The sequence below is a fragment of the Azolla caroliniana genome, unplaced genomic scaffold (genome assembly GCF_043228905.1).
Source record: "Azolla caroliniana isolate FFs.n. ecotype wild unplaced genomic scaffold, voAzoCaro1.0.p SCAF_2, whole genome shotgun sequence".
In the NCBI taxonomy this organism is placed as follows: Eukaryota; Viridiplantae; Streptophyta; class Polypodiopsida; order Salviniales; family Salviniaceae; genus Azolla; species Azolla caroliniana.
In genome coordinates, this window is record NW_028230437.1 from 7,197,717 (window position 1) to 7,219,442 (window position 21,726).

At 37.5% G+C, this 21,726-nt stretch overlaps 2 protein-coding genes across 4 annotated transcripts; one reads left to right on the forward strand and one right to left on the reverse strand.

Moving 5' to 3' along the window:
* The first annotated feature begins 8,902 nt into the window (after positions 1 to 8,902).
* On the forward strand, positions 8,903 to 12,980 carry LOC147867260 (cysteine synthase-like). Of its 2 annotated transcripts, none has more exons than XM_087315048.1 (7): positions 8,903 to 9,040; positions 9,148 to 9,275; positions 9,614 to 9,816; positions 10,904 to 11,029; positions 11,264 to 11,422; positions 11,512 to 11,705; positions 12,495 to 12,980. In XM_087315048.1, the coding sequence occupies exons 1-7, from the start codon at positions 8,918 to 8,920 to the stop codon at positions 12,618 to 12,620; spliced, it is 1,059 nt and encodes a 352-aa protein (XP_087171174.1). In that variant the 5' UTR covers positions 8,903 to 8,917; the 3' UTR covers positions 12,621 to 12,980. The 2 variants fall into 2 exon arrangements, with proteins under 2 accessions (XP_087171174.1, XP_087171173.1); XM_087315047.1 differs by having other exon boundaries at positions 8,930 to 9,040; positions 11,240 to 11,422.
* A 2,620-nt stretch (positions 12,981 to 15,600) lies between these two features.
* Positions 15,601 to 18,466, reverse strand: LOC147867261 (GRF-interacting factor 1-like). Of its 2 annotated transcripts, XM_087315052.1 has the most exons (5): positions 18,312 to 18,466; positions 17,129 to 17,205; positions 16,677 to 16,764; positions 16,060 to 16,300; positions 15,601 to 15,936 (listed from the first exon to the last, which is right to left on the reverse strand). In XM_087315052.1, the coding sequence occupies exons 1-5, from the start codon at positions 18,372 to 18,374 to the stop codon at positions 15,845 to 15,847; spliced, it is 561 nt and encodes a 186-aa protein (XP_087171178.1). In that variant the 5' UTR covers positions 18,375 to 18,466; the 3' UTR covers positions 15,601 to 15,844. The 2 variants fall into 2 exon arrangements, with proteins under 2 accessions (XP_087171178.1, XP_087171177.1); XM_087315051.1 differs by having other exon boundaries at positions 15,601 to 16,300; positions 18,312 to 18,464.
* Between the last annotated feature and the right edge of the window lie 3,260 nt (positions 18,467 to 21,726).

Sequence of the window (21,726 nt, forward strand, 5' to 3'; positions counted from 1 at the left end):
TATGTATGTATGTATGTATGTATGTATGTATGTATGTACGTGTATGTGTGTGTGTGTGTGTGTGTGTGTGTAAAAATTTATGTGTTGGTTTATGTATGTGTGCATTATGTATGTATGATGTTTTCTTTTTGGAAAAATATCCTTTCATTAGTTATGAACAATTATTACAATAAAAACTGACCTACCATCAAGCTACCATTGATCTGGTGCATTTTTCCTTAGGTCCCATCCCTCAAGGATAAATAGTATGAACACTCCACCACTCCTTAACCAAGTTATGTGATTGGTGGTGGGAACAACCATACTGATGGTGCTAAGCACCCTTTAGGTCTTGAATTTTGTACTGTGAGAAAAGGGGCTTCTTCCAATAGGCAATAAATTCGAGACGTTGCAACACTGCAACATCTGTCTCACCTTTAATATCCTAATACCACCCTTTCAAGGTATGTACCATCTCCATCCAGACATTCCGTACACTTTCCACTGGATGAATAGTAGTATTACCAAACACCTTAGAACACCTAGCAGTCCAAATAAACCACATTGTGGTGGTGCATAGTAGCTCCCATACTTCTTGCATTGTCTTTAACATGTAAGGAGCCTCCAGTTGACTTCATCGCACCATTATTATCATTCCTCTTTGAATTCTAATAATCGTGTCATTTGGGCATGCCTCATACGGCCACGTCACTTGTGCCATTGTAGCCCATACTACCATACCCCACGAAAACTTGCAATCCCTAAACATATAGGCAAGAACTCGGAACACTCGTCTCCAAACTTGTTGTGCAGCATGACATTCCCACAAGCAATGTTTCAATGTCTCCATCTGACAACTACAATAGATGCATGCGGTCGGTGCAGTTGATTGTTGCAACCATTTGCCAACTGGTAATGCTCTATGTATTACTAGCCATTGGAAGACATTTATTTTCATATATTGCTTCCTTTTCCATAATGTTCTCCAAAACTTTGTTACGAATTCGGATGTGATCCCTTGGTGGGTCCAAAATTGACTAGCTCGTGGTGTAGTCCTACGTTGAGCTGCCAAAATGTGTCGTCCAATCTTAACTGAGTACTGGAAAAAACCACACCTTTTTCCGCACGATCAAACGGATCTTTCCACCAAAATTCTCTCGGATCCCATTGCAACCTTATCAAAGGTTTCTTTTCAAAAACTCTCAATTTCCAATGCTCCTTGACTGCCTCAACTTGCAGGTCGATGATCCATTTAGATCCGTCATAAGCCAGGACCCTTATTTTAGAAAATGTAGCATATTGCAAGATCTCTGTTTGTATCGCTGCTCTACATATACTGCCATCCTCCTCCACATCATAGTCTTGACATCATCTGCAAGACAAATGTCCCCTTACCCCCACTAGCACTTGAAGCCTCGTAAATGCTCCTTCCTAGTTGGGAGGATTAAAGGACCATACCGTAGAGGCTGAGTGCCCCAAAACCGACTACACCTGGTCCCACATAATCAGCCCCCCTCTCAAGGAAGACAAGAATTCTGATTTGTCATTTATATTCAGAGTATGAAATGATTTCCATGCATCAACGGACGCTCCTGGCCCTACATCGAGCTTGGCCCAATCCAAGCACGTACGGGACCCCAACATGTGCCCTGAGGGCAAACGCATATTCGGATTCCACACTAAGTTTTGTCTCAAGTATTCCTCCTCACATATTGGTACACCATGTTCCAACCCTTTATGTACATGCTCCCATGCTCATAGAAGACCGTTAAAAATTTTGTCTTCCCAATTCCTAGTCATAACATGATTCTTGTCTGGTATAAAGATCCACCTTATGCTATCAGCCCATAATCCACCCGTCGGCGGAGCACAACGATACAATCTTTGCATAAGTAATTGCTTCCAAGGAGCATGTCCTGGTAAAAGGCCACGAACTATTAGCTTTGCTAACAAGGCCATCCATTGGTCTAATGGATCTATAATCCCCAGACCACCGTATTACTTCGGGGTTATTAGTGTACTCCAAGCCACCTTTGCTTTTACATGACTCTTATCCTCCCCTGCCCATATAAAATCCCTAACCAGCCTTCGAATTTGTCCAATGCACGATTTTGAAAAGATCCAAGATGAGGCTATATACCACACCGTAGATAGTAGCACATGGTTGACAACTATCACTCTACCGGCCAAAGATAGTTTAGCATGGCTCCACAAGAATAACTTTTTCCTCAAAGTTAATAGTAATGGTACAACATGTAATTTTGGAACCAAATCAATCCCAACCTGCACTCCAAGATATCGAACCGCAACTCCTCTTTGAGTCCACTGGAAAGTATGATGCGGTGCCCAACAAGGCATCGGTTCCTTGCTCACCCAAAATGCAACAATTTTCTCCCAATTTAACTTAGCTCTAGATGCTATACAAAATTGTGACAAAGCCCCTTGTACTTGTTGCAAATTCGTTAGAGTCCCATCCACATATAATGCAGTGTCATCTGCAAATTCCGAGTCCAATATATCTTGTCCATGCATTGGCATTTCCAAACCACACAAGCCTATAGGTTGTGATGATATAAATACATGCATTGCTTCCGCAAACAAAAGGAACAAAAATGGTGCGAGTGGACATCCTTGGCGGACGGATCGAGTAATGTTAAACCGAGGTCCTACTCCACCTGTCAACAACACCTGATTATGTGCATTTCTATAAAGACAAGAAACACCCTTAATCCATGCCGTGTTGATACCCAAGTGATGCATAGTACCTTCCAAAAAATTCCAGTCAACCCTATCATACGCTTTCTCAAAATCTAAAAGCAACACGGCTAGGTTTTGTTTGTTTTTTACCGCTATTGCAGTAACCTCCCAAAATGTAAAAACATTATCCATAATACTCCTTTCCCTCATAAAACCAGTTTGCGATACATGAATTATCTTTAGTAATACCTCTTGTAACCGAGAACTAAGCAACTTAGCAAATAGTTTATAACTAGTATTCAAGAGGGTGATTGGCCTCCACTTACGAATATCTTCTGAAACCCCTTCTGTTTTAGGTATAAGATAAATAAGCCCCTCAGATAACGACATGGGCATCTCTCCACTTTCAAACATATGTTGGTAAGCATCTTTTAAATCTTTCTTCAGTATCCCCCAATATTTCTTGTAGAATTTAGGTGTAAGTCCATCCACTCCAAGACAACTATTGTCTGATAAAGAGTGTAGCGCTTGTTCCAACTCCAATTCTATAATAGGTGACATTAATGAATCTTGCGTTGCTTGAGTAACCTTGGGTTGAATTTCTGCCTAGACCTTCATTCTATTTTGGTTGATATCCTCAGAGATAGGCTCTTCTAACAAAAGGGTAGCATAGAATTTCGTGGCAATTTCCCGTACAACATTTGGATCCATTTCAAGTTCGCCATTTTCATTCCGCAAACAACAGGCTACATTAGAGACTCTCTTGGGGCCTTTAATATTAAAAAATTGTTTTGTACATCTATCCCCAATTTGCGTCCATCTTGAAGCAGAATTGTGATACCGAAATTGACTACGACATTCTTCCATATGTTGAACTTGTTTTCGGGCTTCTTCAATATGTGAAGCTATCCATGCACACTCTGGCCAACCCTGTTGCAATCTTTGCAAAGATATCGATCTTGCCCTTATCCTTCTTTCCTTCTCTTGATATTCCATATATTCAGATCTTGATTTTAACACAAAATATTGTGATATCTCCGTCAAAGCACAAGCCACTTTGATTGTAATGGATGTATGATGTTTGTACTTATGTGTACTTGTAAAATATTTGTAGAGTAGTTGTGGCAGCCCCGACAGAGAATAATGGTGAGCAAAAGCGGCACGACAAGGCAAGTGGCGGCGGCGGCGGCAAAACGAGAACAAAGGCGGTGGCAAAACAAGAATGGAGGCGACAAAACGAGATCAAAGGCAGCAAAACGAGGACAAAAACAACTAGGGGAGAAGAGGCGACAACGGCAATGAGGAGAGAAGAGGAGGGAGCAAAGGAGGCGGCAAAAATCTAAATTAAAAAAAGATGAATGTTTGAATGTTATGTTTAGTATGCATGTATGTTATGTATGTATGTGCAAATAATGTATGCATGAATGAATATATATATATATATATATATATATATATATATATATATATATACATATATATATGTATGTAATGTATGCATAAAATATGTATGCTTGCATGAATAAACATGAATGAATGAATATATGAATGTACATATGTAATATGTAATGTATGTATATTTGTATGTGTGTGTGGATATTTGTTTGTAATATGTATGTATGTAAGTATGTGTATGTACATGTAGCAATGTATAAAAGACTATATATGTATGTCCATGTACATATGTGTATGCATATATGCATATGCAAATGTACATGATTCAATGTGTATGGAGATGTGATTGTAATATGTGCATAATATATATGTATATATATGTGTATGTATATGTAGCAATGTATAAATGAATATATGTATGTCCATGTATGAATGTACATATGTGTATGCATATATCCATATGTAATGTATGTGTATGTATAAAAGACTATATGTAGGTGTGTGTGTGTGTGTGTGTGTGTGTGTGTGTGTATACCTAATATATGTATGTATGTATGTATGTACATATGTGTATGTACATGTAGCAATGTATAAAAGACTATATGTAAGTCCATGTACGAATGTACATACGTGTATGCATATATGCATATGCAAATGAACATGATTCAATGTGCATTGATGTGTGATTGTAATATGTGCATAATATCTATGTATATATCTGATGTATATATGTGTATGTATTTGTATCAATGTATAAATGAATATATGTATGTCCATGTACGAATGTACATATGTGTATGCATATATCCATATGACAATGTACATGATTCTAATGTATGTATATGTAGCAATATATAAATGAATATAGGTATGTCCATGTACGAATGTACATATGTGTATGCATATGTAATGTAATGGTCTTCTTTGTGAGTTTAGTTCATGCATCAAGCATATACTCATCTAATAGTGTTTGACAAAACCCACTCCAATGTATGTAGAATCTTTCTTGAAATTCAGCTACCTTTACTTGAACCTCTAGAGTCACCACTCTATTGAACTAAGCCACCATGTGTAGCCTAGTTCCACATGGTTTGGTCATTTCATACTCATAGACCTCCAAAAATGTCATGATGTCTTCATCATAGAATTGATCAATCTTTTGAATAACTGACTATGCAACAAGTGTCAACTCATTTCCCCCTCAAGTAAGTAGAGTAATTTCTATATAGAATTTTGTAGAACCAGATCGAAAATTCTGAATGGTTATTACATTACTAAGGCAACTTGTGTGTACCCCACCCACCTTTTCTCGAGGCCTAGATTTATTTATCTACCCTCTTTTATTTAATTTAAATGGTCATATTTTTTTAGTATTAGTATCTATTCTCTTTCCAAATGAGTGGAACTTTTAGGGTAAGCTCGACGGGGGGCATGACCTGTTGCACCAGCAATAGAGAAAGAATCGGTGGTTTCCTTTGCGGAGACAAGATTTGAACCAATCATTTAATTTCTCTTTGTTCTTGTATATTTGACACATGTAAATAATCAAATATGTGATTATGTAGTGCGGAAATAGATTAGAGGGGTGTGTGTGTGTGTGTGTGTGTGTGTATGAGAGAATAAACACAAGATAGACAAAAAAAATAGAAACTGCATATCCACAAGAAAGAACAACAATCTACTATTACAAAGAGAGAGAGGAGGGTGTTGAGTTGGTGGTCGAGGAACCATGGAAAGATTGGTCATTTGGTAATGGGAAATCGATTTATGTGGTGCACACTAATGATGTGTACCATAAGTTGGTTGAAGATAGAGCTTGGTTAGCAAATAAGGTGTTGGATACATGGAGCATTACTAGAAATGTGAAGTGGTGGCGTAGAGTTTTAGATGCAAGGTGGTAGTCTCATCTTCCATTCCGTGCAAAGGTGTTTCTTTGGCATGCCATAGTTGGTGGGTTGCCTTTGGTGGTGGCCTTAAAACGAAGAGATATTTCGAATGGGACATGTTTTTTCTATATGGTGGTTGAAGAAGATGCCAGACATAGGTTCATTACATGTTCGGTTGCTAAGGCCATTTGGGTGATTATGTCACAAATTTGGGCATCGATAACAGGAAATATTTTGTCACCTTATAAATGGGTTTTTATGGATGAGGATAAAGTTATGCCCACACCATCGTATAAGGTGGTTTTTGATTACCTTAGATATTGGCGGTGTCGTAGTGTATTTCGTACACTACGTGAAAAAGTAAAAATAATATAACCGATTTAATTACATATAAATAAATAAAATAAGAAAATCAAGATATTTATCACGTGCACAGGGCAAGATTCGAACCTTGTACCTCCACATAGCCAAACCTTAACTTTACCATTATGCTACCTTATATTTAGTGTTTTATAAATAGATTTAATAAGTATAATTGCTTTATTTACGCCTACCTTTATTAAAAGGTAAATCATGCATTTTTAGAGTGCGTGAATATTTTATAGAAAAACGCAAGCAACTAAAAAGTGACTCATGCACATCTAGCGTGCATGAGCACTATATTTAGCAAATAAAAGCAAGGATTACAAAAACATCACATGCACATTTAGTGTGCATGAACATATTAGAAAAAAAAGCATGTAGTTATGCTTAGTCTCTCCCATCACTACATAAGGATGGGGAGCACAATGTAATAGGTGTGTGAAATACTTGGAAACTGGATATGTTTCTAAAAAACACCAATTAATAAACTATACTCGTGGGATTCACGAGGATTCTATATCATTCTCTTTCAACCCAAATTTATATTCTTATATTCATATTGATTAATCAAATACAATACACTCGTGGGATTCACGAGTTTGCTATAACTCTTTCTTACAACATATTTATATTCTTATTAGCCTTAAAACTCTCCTCTTCCTAGTCCAAAACCTCGGCGGTTCCCACCCGACTCACGCAACGATCCGGAGCCGAAAGGCACGACAGCGGATGTGGTTTAATTGGACCATGAGAAATGAGTTCTTGTTTGATGGACTTCATGGGATAACACAACAACTCTGTAGGATGAAAGGGAAATTAATTTGGAAATTTTCACAACTATCTTGTATGGAGATCTTGTCCCAAGAGGAGATAGACTTATGTCATCTAGTTTTACAACACTTGAGAGGGTTTCCCTTGCACGATCACTATTTATGAAGTAGTGAAGATAGCAAGGGTTGTATTATCATCTTGTTTTAATAACAAACATTGATTTACGAAAAGAAAAGAAAAGAAAAGAAAGAGAGGTGGGTGCTTATAAGGTCACCCTCTCTCTATAAAACGGTCTTCTCGGGAAAAGGGGGAAGGAACCTTAACTAACTCTTTAACTATGTTCATGGAAGTTATATTCTATGAGACATAATTATAATTACAAAGTGGTGGAGTGTTCAGACCCATTACATATCCTTAGGGTGTGTTCTCACACTAGGTTAAGTTGAGTGTGGTTCTTAACAACATCATGGTCATGGTGAAGTTGAGAATGCTTGCATTGAAGCCCTTGTCAGCCATTTCTTCTGTCAGAGACCCCTCTCATGGAAGCTTCACGTCAAATTCACCCAATTTTATCCTAGGTTTCGTGATCAGTGCATCGAATCATTGGGGTTATGAATGAGGAGAGTTTGTAAAGAAAAGGGGGAGAGACGAGAACAAACAATAGATAGAGATAATGTAAGATTCAAGAAGCAAAATGATCAAATATATGGTCTATTAAGTTGGTAATATAAGATTTTATTTACCCAGGTTATAATTTTCCATTGTAAGTACAATACCATATGTTACCAAATTTCAGCTCGAGCCCTTGACTTTGATCTTGAGAGATGATAAACCTTCCTAATGAGCTAGCTTAATTTCTTGATTATTAAATCACGAATAAGAATACATATCATGTGTAAGTGCAAGTGATGCATGTGATGTGTGATCACCACTTGGCACACATGTGATGCAAGAGAACCATGTTGCTCACCTTAGTCACCATGTATGCAATATTGCACAAGACATAATTATAGTGATGAGAATCTAAAATTGTAAGAGTGTATCCTAGTAGTTCAAACTTCAAATCTGGTGGTTAATATTTGGGGTTATGGTTTATTTTCATATCGTGAGAACGCAATTCCTAACATCATAATTGAATATTGACTTTATCCTTTACATTCTTTTTAATTAAATAATGCCCATGAATGTTTCCCAAAATGTTTGCACAACATCTGTAACCACTCTCTTATGAATGCGTGTAATTTTTCAGAATCTTTATCATAGTACTATGGACAAAAGAACTTTACAACAAACAACCAGATAAGCATAATCAAAATTCTCATACATATAGCTCTGGCTTATATCAATAATATGAGCATTGTATATGTTGTATGCGCCACGTATATTCACTTTATCATCTTTATACATTGGACCCAAAGTAGTAGGCGATGTTGGCATGAATTGAATTGAATATCAAGACAAATCACAAATGTTTGCTCTATAGTACAATAAGTCCCATACCTACATGACTAATACAACCACCCATTGCAAATATAGGCAATCCTATCCATCCAATTTCCACGCAAGGGGATGGCTTACATGGATGGAGAATAATATGTCGTAGCCAACTTATACTGAAATGGCATCTCGAAGGTTTCTTTCACAGGACATGGATCGCGACAAGCGGAACGAAGAAATGCATGCATTCATGAAGCGATAGTCACCAGAGAACTACTAACTACTGCTACCATTCGATATGGCCAACGTGCAACTATGAGATAAACTCAAGTGAAGTTGTTGAACACTTCCTAGTGTCCAAGCTGCCCATAGAGAGATAGAGAATTTATATGAGCAGTTGTTATGAGTCTTTTGGGGCCAATAAATATTCAGTGACTGAGCAGAGCCTAGAGGAGCAGAGGATGGGAGACGCTCCATTAGAGGAGGAGAAGATCGTATCAGACATCACACAGGTATTCCTTCCATTTGCATCCCTGCATCTCTGTGTGCGTGTGCGTGTGCGTGTGTTTGAGAGAGATGAGGAGAAATTTCTTTTGTTTCTGTGTTGACTTATCTATAGTTGATCGGATGGACACCTTTGATTGAGCTCAAGACCATTGCTCGCAATGAGGGAAGTTTGGCTAGAATCATAGGCAAGCTAGAATTCCAACAACCTTTTGGATCTGTGAAAGATCGGATTGCTCTTCAGTGAGTGATTGATGCTGTTCGGATTTTCCCAGATTAGTATAGTTTCCTTTTATCTTATTCTAAATCATATTATGTATTACTTGCATACCTGCACACATGTATACACATTTATGTACTTACATATGTACGTACGTACATATGTATGTATGATTTGCACAGTTTGGTCTTTGTGTGTGTGTGTGTATAGGGCTAATTTGCAATAGGATTTTTGTGGTTTGATAATATGCTAATCTACATTGGGCTTTGATAGCATGTCTGAATTCATGACCTCTGCAATATTTGTGAATAGGCTTTTACTATGCATAAACCAGTTTTTTTATTTTCTTTGCAAAATCCAGTATGATAGAAGATGCTGAAAAGCATGGATTGATAAAACCTGGCGTAAGTACCCTTGTGGAGGGCACCAGTGGGAATACTGCCATTGCCTTGGCTGGTATAGCCACTCAAAAAGGTTACAAAGTTGCTGCAGTGATGCCGACTTCTGCATCCCTGGAACGCCGAATGCTCTTGAAAGCATTTGGAGCCAATGTTTATGTCACAGGTCAATTGTTAATGTCTCTGAATATTAGGGACAAGCGCAGAAATACTACTGTTGTTTTCTGTATCTCCCTCGAGCTAGTGTTTTTCCCAAACACCCTTGGTCAACCATCCAAAGACAAAGAAAGAAAGATATATTAACGTCTACTAGAGGCCAACATAGACTTATGATTACAAATATGAGTGAACTCATGCTATCCATACTGGAACAAAAGTAACAGCTCTAAGCTTCCTAAAGATCCATGATAATAATATTAATCCATGTGGTGAAATGATTTCAAAGATGTTTTACAAGCATGAAGTGCATTTGCTAATATGAAAGAGTTGAGCCATGGTAAGCAGATATGGTCTCTAAGGTTGGTTGGTGTGGTGGAATGAGGATATAAAAAAGTTCAAAATTTGTATTGGGTATCCTTGGGGGAGTGAAATCCATGATCCAGTGATGGTATGGACCATGTACATCTTATCCTCGTACTCACAGTCTCTTCTGTTGTGGACATTCCTCTGCTTGCTCTATGGTGGACGCCGTGGCATGTTGTCAGTGGAGGTGTGGGCCTATGAAAGAAGTCACTGATGTGTTGTTACTTCCCTTATAGTAATATAACTGTTGATTCTCTATGCTTTTGACGCACAAACAAGACTTGGTCAAAGTTCCAGAAAGAGAGAGAGAGAGAGACATGTTATTATCTATCGGACCAACTGTGAAATCTTTTACATAGTACATATGGAATTGAATAGTGACTCTTAGTGTTCAAGAATTTTACTAATGAACATTGTAATCAAAAGTGCACATTGTGACCATGATAGGAATATGTGTACGGAGTGGATCAGATTGGCAATGTGTGGAAAGCAAACTAAACTAGAAAGACAGTGGATGGGATAGGGGGAGGGGATGAATTGATGATATAAGTGTTCATAGAACAAGTATAACTTCCCTTGACCAAGGATGTTGGGGAAATAACACATGCTCAGGGGCATTTGGGGGGATTATGAAAAACTCAGGGGTATTTGGAGTTTCCACTAAATATTATTCCTAACAACTTTGTTATTCTTTTCAACAAATGATCATTTCCATAATTTTTGTATGTCAGATCCTGCCCTGGGATTTGATGGTATTTTTGCCAAAGTTGATGAACTACTTGCCACTATTCCAAACAGTTATATGCTGAATCAACTAGCCAATCCAATGAATATTCAAGCTCACTATCTAACCACAGGTGTTTCTTAATGCTAGGAGGATTCATTGTTTTCAAGGCATAGTTTAAGCTCCCCTTATTTGTAGATATTCCATGAAATTAAATTTACTCTTTTCTATTCAATTTCTTAATACCCCCTTTATGTTGTACAGTTCTATATGTAAAGAATACCTTCCGCCCTGCGATAACAGTTACATATTTCATTGTGATTCACGATTTGTTTGAATTAAGGACTCAATCTTAGGAATGAATCAGGTCCGGAAATATGGAAAGACACAGCAGGAAAGGTAGATATTCTCATAGCTGGTGCAGGAACTGGGGGTACATTTTCTGGAGCTGGAAAGTATCTGAAGGAGCAAAACCCATCTATCAAAGTCATCGTTGTTGAACCTTTGGAAAGTCCTGTCCTATCAGGTGCTTCTTTTGTTCCTGTTGTAACTTCTTGTTTTCCTTTTGGCCTTTTCATATATTCTAATATTTCTATTGATGAACATATATCAAAGGTGGATGCAAGGGTCCACACAAAATTCAAGGTATTGGCCCGGGGTTTATACCAGAAAATACCCATGTTGAAGTTAGTGATGAAATTATGGTTATCTCTTCTGAGGAAGCTTTGGCATATACACAAAGACTTATAAAAGAGGAAGGTTTGCTTGTGGGTATTTCATCAGGTGCTGCTTTTGCTGCTGCCCTGAAGGTAACTAATCCATTGATGTATCTTCACAGGCTTTTCGTGTGTGTGTGTCTGTGTGATACAAGTATTCTATTCTACTACAAGTGTGTTTATGTCTGGAGATGGTGGATCTTCATTTCTCACTATCATGCTCATAGAATGATGATTCTATTGAACTCTTCCCAAGCCTACAAGTCTTTGAATCTATAAGTAGTTTCTTTACTTGAATTCGTCAGCTTGCCATTAAGTTTTTGCTAGAGTTTTCTTCTGAAGATCTGTCTCATTATTCACCTGTTCTGGTGAATTCACCCCACAAATGATGTATAGCTATTAGCCTCAGTTGTGGACTTATCAGCATTTCATATTTTCGAAAGAGATTTTCTTTTATGCAGAAGGTGCACATACTACAATGATAAGCTCCAGTCCTAGAGTTAGTTTTGATGATTTACAAGAGTTCAATATAATTGCGGAGAGTTGGTAGACTTTTGATTAATCAATTTCATATAAGAAAAAAACCACCAAATGATCAATATCAAAGTTAGAGTTGAAAAGAAAAACCATGGATTAATAATTGGCATCTAAACTCTTGTGCAACTTGAATTACCAATTCTTAGTTCATGACCTTCTTTGTGCCAACTCCCACATTAAGTCAACCAATAGCTTACATTTTGTACCGATGGAGTAATTCTATATTTCCAAATTCTTTAGGACTGCTTCTCATATTACACACCAGAATGAAAGGATTTTTAAACGTCTTTCTATTATTTATTTTTCCTCTTTCTTCTTCCTCTCACTCTCTCTCACTCGTGACAGGTTGCAAAACGATCTGAGAATGCTGGCAAGATGATTGTAACAATATTACCTAGTGGCGCAGAGCGGTACATGAGCACAGAGCTTTTTGCTTCAGTTAGAGAATTGTGTGAGAAGCTAACTTTTTGAAGTCAAATAAACACAAACCAAGAATGCCACTGTTTTGTGGCTCGTAAGTTTGAATAAAAGCGTTATGACTTTGTCAACCTGCAAGTTAAAATAAGATAAGGACATTCTCTCAACCTCAAAGCTATGTTTGAGGATTCTTTGCAACTGCTATGCTTATAAAGGGAGAGCTGGCATACTGAAACTTAGGCCCCAACTTTAACGTGATTGTGAAAAGCACTTTCAAAAAGCACTTGTAAACCTCTAAGCTACATAGTTTTATATGGCTGCAATATTCACCGAGTTCTTTCACCATCCTTTATAAGATTTGTCTTGATCAATCAAATGTAAATCAGAATTAAATAAAACCAGTTGTTTTATCCAGTTCAGCATGATCTTGTGCGAAGGGCAGGCATAATGCCTCCTTAGGTAATTAACAATTGAGAGGGATGCAGAACATGGTCAAATGCAAACATAGCAATAAAAGGTTGAGCAACATGAAGAAAACAGATTGCAAAAGGGAATTAAACTATTAATTGGTGATATCAACTTAAGCATCTAAGTAAGTAATTATGGTACAAGGAACCTTCTTGCTTCACTTAAATTGCATATTTCCTAGAGATGTATGTTTTACACCTTATCTTCATACTATTTAGTGATTGTGTTTATATGTGGGCATTTAGTTTGTCATTTCCTTACAATGCACTTTAATTGAAACAAGCCAATGAGGATCACATATGAAGGGTTGGCATGAGCATCACAGTTATTAAGAAGAAGACACAATTAATAATGAAATATTAATATGCATTACCATGGTAACAATGAGGATTGACATCTTTGCATAGCTGATGCATTTTTGCATGTATGTATTCACATTTTTGGAGTGATCAACACAAAATTCCTTCCAACTCCTATTTTACAAACATCCATTTTGTTCATGCAAGGGATTCTATTTTTCTTTATTAATATCTAAAGTGCCATCAAACTTTCGTCATTTTCATGGAAGGAGGTTCGAATCATTTTCATGGAAGGAGGTTTTCGAACGGCTTTCAAGTTGGTGCAGACAATACAGAAAATAGTGTGGTGCATTTTCTATATGAAAACATCATGACTCGGCTCAGTTACCCAATCCATAGTTTATTACCCTCAAGTAAACAGCTAAGCTCAAATCACCAACAAGACCGTCGAATGATTTATATAAAGAATATCATCGATGAGCATCACATGGATTGGCACCTACAATTGCAACCCACGATGTGAGCGACTTGTACAACCCACAAAAGCAGCTTGGGTTGTTCGCCATTCTGACTAATTTACTGCTTGGAAGCAATTGTTCAAATGGAGTACATTGTCCCAAGTCCATATATAGCAGTGTGCAAGCGATTGGATAACGACGCAAGTGTCCGATCAAGGAAGAAAGAGCTACTCAAATTGGATGAGCAATGACAGGCACGTGCGAGATCATTCAAGAGGTCCAACAAGCACACCAAGCTGGTTGGGTGGACCAGCATCCTGAACAATATGGAAAGGAATTAACATCTGAGGCAGCCATGTAAGTATTTAAGTGATGTTCTGGATTAAATCCCAGTAAACCGAATTTGGCCCTTTTTGGATTTTTCGAAAAGACAGCGGATCGAACATTTTGATATTAGGAAAACATTGCAATCGCAGTATGTACCAAATCCGAGAATGGACATTGGAAGGGAAATATGTAGCAAATCCCATGAATGGATTTCGATTACACAGGTACCATACTGAGCTACCAATCAACCCATTTCAGGCAACGTTCAATCCTAATCCAGTTTCAGCTAGAATCATCAAGGATGATACACCCATGAGCATTGATATTTTGTGGGTGGATATATTAGGGCTACCCGTGACATGGTGCCAAACACCAAGAGGTGAACTCATCCATTAAATTCCTAGAAATATTGTGAAGGAGACATTGCAACTAGCAAAATGCAGAAAAGAGCTGGCAGGATTACAAGATAAACAAAATTTGTACAAAAGTTCGATGGATGAACAACTACCACATGTAGCAAAATTCGGGAGCCGACTATCAAGAGGTTCTCACAATGGAGTACAAAGCATATTCTGCAAGAATGGAGAGTTGTTAAAGACTGCAATTGCATGCAAATGGCCTTTGGATTCCAAACTGCTCTACCACAACTCCAACTGGATGAAGATGGAGGAATCTTCAAATACAAAGTGTTAAGTGCTGGAGTAGTAATAATTGTACTAATAAATGTCATTTCCAAATATTACATATATCGCTAAACATGCATTATTACCAATTGCACCTATCCATGGATATTGCTAAAATATCCATTATTACCCAATTGCATGTATCCCTATATTTCGTGTCCATTCATTCCAGGATATTGATTACCCAATCGAGTATGCCAAGTGTTAAGGATGGAGTAGTACCTATTTTGCTATTACTTGTAATTTCCAAATATTATGTATTCCGTCCAAACATGCATCATTTCCAATTGTACCTGTCCAAATATTGTGTCCATTTGCTCCAGCAGTTATTTACTACCCAATTGCACCTATTCGAATACCTTTCCGTCCTCTCACTAATACATTGGCAAAAATCATGCTAATTAGAAGTTTTTATTCTGCATAATCCACTGCATTTCAGCAGTCAATCATCCAGCAAAGGGTGCAAGGCTCTACAGGATAACACCTATTCGAAAGCTTTCCAATATAAAAGCTCCACAAAACGAATGTATCTAATAAAACCACATGTGTACAAATCATATTCACAAAATTGAACAAAAATCTAATGCCACTTTCATTCCCCTTCTAAATCTTTCAAAAGATGTTTAATACTCATCAGCAACATACCAAGTGATCGGGCATCAACAGTCATACAACATGGTTCAAACCATATTCACTGCAAAATTCTTTCAAATAAGATGTTTCAGCCTAAAATATTAAGAGAGCATATATTTATACAGGAATAAAACCAGATACAAAATAGAATGTAAAGTCACTCGGATCAAACAAGAATCTATAGCCTAATTTCATTCCTCTTCAAAATCTTTCAAATAGATGTTTCAACCTCATCAGCAACATATCAAAATAGTGAGGCTGTAAAACATATATACAACAATCACCCCACATACAAATAGCATATTCAAACCAGTTCATTCATGGAACAAGAGTCTTGCCTAAAATCAGTTGCCATAATCTATAAAAACTTCCTATTTAAGCACATAAAAATAGCATATGACCACCCATTGCTAGTTTCCTTCCTCTTCAGAAGCTTTCAAATAAGATGTCTCAGACTCATCGCCAACATGTCCAGAACCATGCCCTCCATTGTTACCCCCACCTGAAGTCAAAAGATCTGACTTGAAACCTCCACTCAAACCTCGGCTTATAGGTACACCAGAATTACTTCCAAGATGTCCACGAACAAAATCTGGGTAACCACCAGAATTCATAGAATTGTTACCTCCCATGGCTACCTCAGATGATATTCCAACATGAGAAGTACTTCCTCCCATGGTCATTCCATGTGGTCCTTGCATTATTTGTTGTTGTTGTTGATGTGCTTGGTGTAGAAATGGATATGATTGTTGTGAATATTGAGCAGAATTCCTTGCTGCCGCTGAGGATTGCTGTGCTGCTATCTGTTGCTGCTGCTGACCCATATAATGCAATCCAGGTTGTTGCAACACTGATGCTTGTGGAACCTGCTTATTTACATGGCCATAAAATCATATAGTTAATTCTATGTGAATTGTGAATGGGAATTATCATGAACACAATGAAGGGAGAATTATCATCAATACCCTGATTGTTTTCCTCTCCATCAAATGCCCTTATGTTTACATTAGCTCACCAAATGCCATTGGTGGAGTCTTGGAAGTGTGATTTTATGTGCTGTTTCAGAAATTATATGGCCAATCGATCCCCTTTCTCTTTCTTGCAAAGGTAAGGGCATTGGGAACTAATGGGGAACCAGGGGAAATTCAGGAAATAGCAAAACTTGAGGGTGTATCTAATATTTTCCCAAAGATGAATGTGTGTGAACATGAACGAAAAAAGGCAGTGCAATGATTAACATACTTGAGCTGCTTGAACAGTAGGTGGTTGAGGTTGCGAATCAGCAATTGCAGCCAAGTACATTAGATTTGCTTGTAGCTTTGCTTGATATCTGTGTAAAGATACAACCCAATATTTAATAATACTGTGAATAATTGATGGTGATATAAAATGCGAAATAAAGACACGTGACATTGCAGAACTTCAAGAAGTGAGACAAAAATATAATTTAAATCATGGTTTCTCAACTAGCATATTCTGACTATCAAGAAGAAATCCTCAACAAATATCTTGCCATAAAAACAAGACTTGTGCAAACTAGAGATGCTCTACAAGTACATAGCATGGTTAATTAGAGAAACTAAGATTCAAAGCAACACTAAATCACCATAGCTCTAGCGACAAGTTGAAACCAACCACGAAATCAGACAAGTCAATAGTAGTGTTTCCCTAAAGAAGATCATGTTGGCTCTTACGCTGCACATTCATTTAGTTTTCCGAGGTTTTGATTGTCCAGAATGGCCAGAATCAGCTGTTTGTTCTCGTCCAAGTACTGGAACAATGAAAAACAAAGATAATGACAGCTTATCCTTTCTGGAGGTATAATGAAACCATTATATAGGGTTACCTGATGACACCGGTTTACAACAGATTCACAAAGAAATTAGCAGCACACTCAAAGCATACAATTTATTACAGAGGATATATTGATATGAGCAATCTTTTTTGAGAAAAGTATTCATAAAGAAGATTCAAAGTATAAATTGGTGGCTACAAGATAAAGAAATGTATTTCCAAAGAGATAAAAAAAAGTCACAGTGCCGTTGCAACTACATTCAGAAAAGCTCAAGCAATATGTTTTTCTTCATAATACTCACATATGAAAGAAGCTCAAATGCTTAAACATGAGATGATAAATCATTTTTAGAGAATATGTACATTTAACCATGAACTAACTTACTCTTTACTCAACCATAAATTAGCTTAAACGTCAATCACTACGGGGAAAGGTACGAGAGTGAAACACTGCAGAAATGGAAAAGATAGATGTGTAGGGGGGGAGACAGAACACTTCCATGGCAAAGAAGATAAATTTCTGCCAGGGGCTACCTTCCATTTCACTATGTCATTGAACAAACTGAATCTTCTTCAGTTTTAGCATGTCTTTGAACCCAAGACATTCACTTCACCATGGACTAACGGAGTAATATTCTTTGTTTCCCCATGAACTAAGATCTTCATTTGAACCATGGATTTGCAGAGAGGAGCTGGATGAGATTTAAGAGGAAACACTGCCGAAATGAAAGAAAGTCATTTCACCATGAACTATGATTTTCTTTTTTCATGTGGACATTTGGTCATTTCACCATGTGCTAGACTAAGCTTCATTCCACCATGACTTAACTTAACCTTAAGTCCACCATAAACTAACTCAACCTTCATTTCCCTCGAACAAGATTAATCTTCATTCATTCATTTCACCCTGAACGCAATAAAGGAGTTCACAATTCACTGTGGGCTGGGCAGAGGAACTACCTAAGAGAGAAAGAAAACACTAAAGAAACAGAAGAAAGAGTAAGGATATATACATATGTATATGTATGTGTGTGTGTGTGTGTGTGTGTGTGTGTGTGTGTGTAGGGAAAGAGACAGAAATACCTTCTGGATTAGCTCTGTGGTGACGTTGTGGGGTGGATAAGCTCCCATGTGAGCTTGCTGCATCGAGGCAACGCGGATAGAGAGACACTTAAAAAAGAAAGAAGGCAACAAAGAGCAGAAAATCAGTCGAGGAGGAGAAGATTCTGCTTCTCTGCTTCTCTGCTTCCCTCTCCGTGTCTGTATGTAAAAGCCCTTAAAAGAGATTTAAGCGACACAGACACCATAACCGCATGTTGACTGATACATTTTTGTCGATTTATGTTGCCATTCACGAGGAAATATTCCCCCCATCCATTCCCATATCACAAATCGCCATCACCCATCACCCATCACCATCACCATCATCGCCCATCACCATCATTACCCATCACCATTATCATCATCACCCATCACCATCATCATCATCATCATCATCACCATCATCACCCATCACCATCATCATCATCATCATCATCATCACCATCATCACCCATCACCATCGATTCTTGAGCTTGGCACTGCAACTTCCAAGACATGTGCCACATGGAGGCAGGGCAGGGCAGGGCAGGGCATGGGGCTAATTTACTTTGAGACGGAACTCAAGGGAATCTCTTCTATTTTTCGGGGGCGAACTTTTTCTATTTTCGGCGAGGAGAGAGTTCTAGAGAGTTCCAAAGAGTTCTAGAGAGTTCCGGAGAGTTCCGGAGAGTTCCGGAGAGTTCCGATCAATGTGTGCCTAGCGTGCATGCCCAAAGAGTTAGTGGATCCACGACATTTCCTATGCAGGAGAGCTCCGGATCGACCCGTGTCACTTTGCCCGGGGCAAGATGCCAGACTCCTCAACTTCTGTGGCAACACTGTTGTCGAATATGGATGCGTTCAGTCCCTTCAGAGTTACGATGCGTAAGTTACGGATTGACATGTAGTTCCTGACGGTGAACTCAAATTCCGGCTTTTGCGGGTTTACAATGGAAATCTAATCAATCATATCGAGCTAAGTTGTATGGCCCTATACGTTCTGCGGTCTAGCCTTTTTTCCATTCTTGTGTGAAAACGGTTTATTAAATTGGAGTCTTCGATGGTAAAGTATAACTCTTGTGTTCCATGTATGGGTTTGATGACCAAATGTGATGGTTTTGAATGACATCAAGCTTCTACAATATCACATCAATATGCTACCTGAATTAGCTACTTCAAAGTGCACAACATCGTCTCATTACGTTATTACGACCACTCGTAAGCCGTTCAAGTTCATGAGAAACCTTCATATTTCTTGTACTTTCTAAACAATATTGCTTGCAATCCATCCCTTTCAAAGGGAATATATATGTGATGTTGATGCTGAAATAAAAAGTTCACATGTTTTAACCTAAACAACAATTTCCTCATATAATGAAGGTATGCACAAAGTTCACATTATCAAAGCTAATTTCCCTCTTCATCCATATAGCAAACAACTCTCTCTAAGACAACAAAAATCCTTCAATTACGAGGAAAATCTAATATCTCAACCTTAGTTAGCCATTTATGATGAAGCAAAATTTGATAATCCTACATCAAAGATCATGGTAGGACATGAACCATTTGTTCCATATACTTTAAGGATGATTCTTCCGACAATTTCTCCTTTTTATTTTGTGAGGGAGAAGAACTCTCATAAAATCCTTTTGTACCAAAATAAACACCATTCATAACATTCCCTGGGTACATGACACTTATCCATCGTACAACATGAAATGCACAACATCTTTACAAGGAAAAACAAAGGACACTTGTCTTGTAATCCCATAAAGGGTTCAACCATTCATTTGACAACTTGAAAATTTTAGATAGTAAAATAACATCCAATGCTTTTCTAGCCTAAGGAGAGTCAAATATTAGACATCTTAAAGCCACTTTTCATCCTTTGCATTTTGATAATGGACAATGAGAGATAATTAAGCTACCTAGTGAGGAGTCAAGACTAAACAAAGTTGAATGTGAGTGAGTAGATTTTTGAATGTTGCTTAAACTCGGGTTTATTGCCTAAACAAAGGGTGTTGTTGAAACAATGTTTGTTGGACATGCTTGACAAATAGCATCACCATTAAAAGATGAGAACTAGTAATTGTCTCTATTTGAGACTTCATAAAGTATCAGAATTAATGATTTACTTGTGATGTACTTCTTTATCATCAAGAACTTTTGTCAATCAATCAAATGACAATCTTTGACTTAAGATTCTAGACACACTATTCAAGAAACTCTTTTGGTTGAGTGGCCTATTTCCTACTCAATTGCAAGATGATTTCATTTTTTTCCATCAACCCAACTTTTGGGCAGGTTGGAATCATGTGCACTCATTGGGCAATGGCTTGTTGACTTTCTACTTCAAGTCTTTTTTGAGACAATCTCTTTATTATTGTCTCCAATATGTTGTATTTCACCTTTATTTTGAATGCTATGGACCATTGAAAGTTTGTACATGTTTTGTGGGCTTTTACCTCTCACTGAACTTTCCCACCAATAATATATCAATATGTAAGTACTAACCACCATATGGATACGCGCCCTTTTACTTCACACACCCAACATTGTTCTCTCTCTCTCTCTCTCTCTCTCTCTCCAATGTATCGATGAAGAAGCATTGAAATTTGTTGACAATGTTGATGAGTAGAAAGGAGCATAAGTAAGTGCATGCATTGAAACGTACTTTCAATGGCTATGTTGTTGCAAAGTTAAGTGCTTGCTTGTGATATGTGAGCGGGATCACCGAGGAATTGAAACAAGGATGATGGGTTTGATGGAGTTGTCGAGTAGGATTTTCCTCTAGATTGTCAGTAATATATGGTATTGATGTCCATTTAGCAATTTATTAGGATCCAAGCTTCTGTTCACTTTTGTATGTATTTACTTGTGTGGGAGAGTATGTATATTCATGTACGAGCTCATCTAAGTATCGATGCATGAGTGCACTTATTGTATTTGTTTTTATAAATGTGTTTGTACCATATACACGTACTTATATATATATATATGAATATGCATATATGTGTATCCATTTATAGAAGTTTGTATATATGTATGAGCGTGCACGAATATGTGTAACTTGTAAGTACATGCATATATATGTATCTATGTGTAACAAATATGTAGAAATTTGTATATATGTATGAGTGTGCCGAATATGTTTTACATGTATTTTATTTTTTGTTAAAGATATCCATTCATTAGTATAAAGCAATTCACATTGTTATAAGTTATACCTTATGATTCTCAAGGAATAACCATCTTGGTGGTTGAAAATGCCAAAAAGGCTTAGCTTCTTTCTTTCAAGGACAAATGGAGTATCTTTCCACAAAGCTAGAATTTGGAGGCACTAAGTAGCTTTAGCTTTTGAATCTCCAATAAGACAACCCCATTCTCCTTTTAAAGTATGGATCACGTCTAGCCAAAT

Coding starts and splice junctions, on each gene's coding strand:
- LOC147867260 (XM_087315048.1), top strand. CDS start 8,918: ATGAGCAGTTGTTATGAGTCTTTTGGGGCCAATAAATATTCAGTGACT. Junction 9,817..10,903: donor AGCCAATGTTTATGTCACAG/GTCAATTGTTAA, acceptor TTTGTATGTCAG/ATCCTGCCCTGGGATTTGAT. Junction 11,706..12,494: donor CTTTTGCTGCTGCCCTGAAG/GTAACTAATCCA, acceptor CACTCGTGACAG/GTTGCAAAACGATCTGAGAA.
- LOC147867261 (XM_087315051.1), bottom strand. CDS start 18,374: ATGCAGCAAGCTCACATGGGAGCTTATCCACCCCACAACGTCACCACA. Junction 16,765..17,128: donor AAACTAAATGAATGTGCAGC/GTAAGAGCCAAC, acceptor ATCTTTACACAG/ATATCAAGCAAAGCTACAAG. Junction 16,301..16,676: donor CTACTGTTCAAGCAGCTCAA/GTATGTTAATCA, acceptor GTAAATAAGCAG/GTTCCACAAGCATCAGTGTT.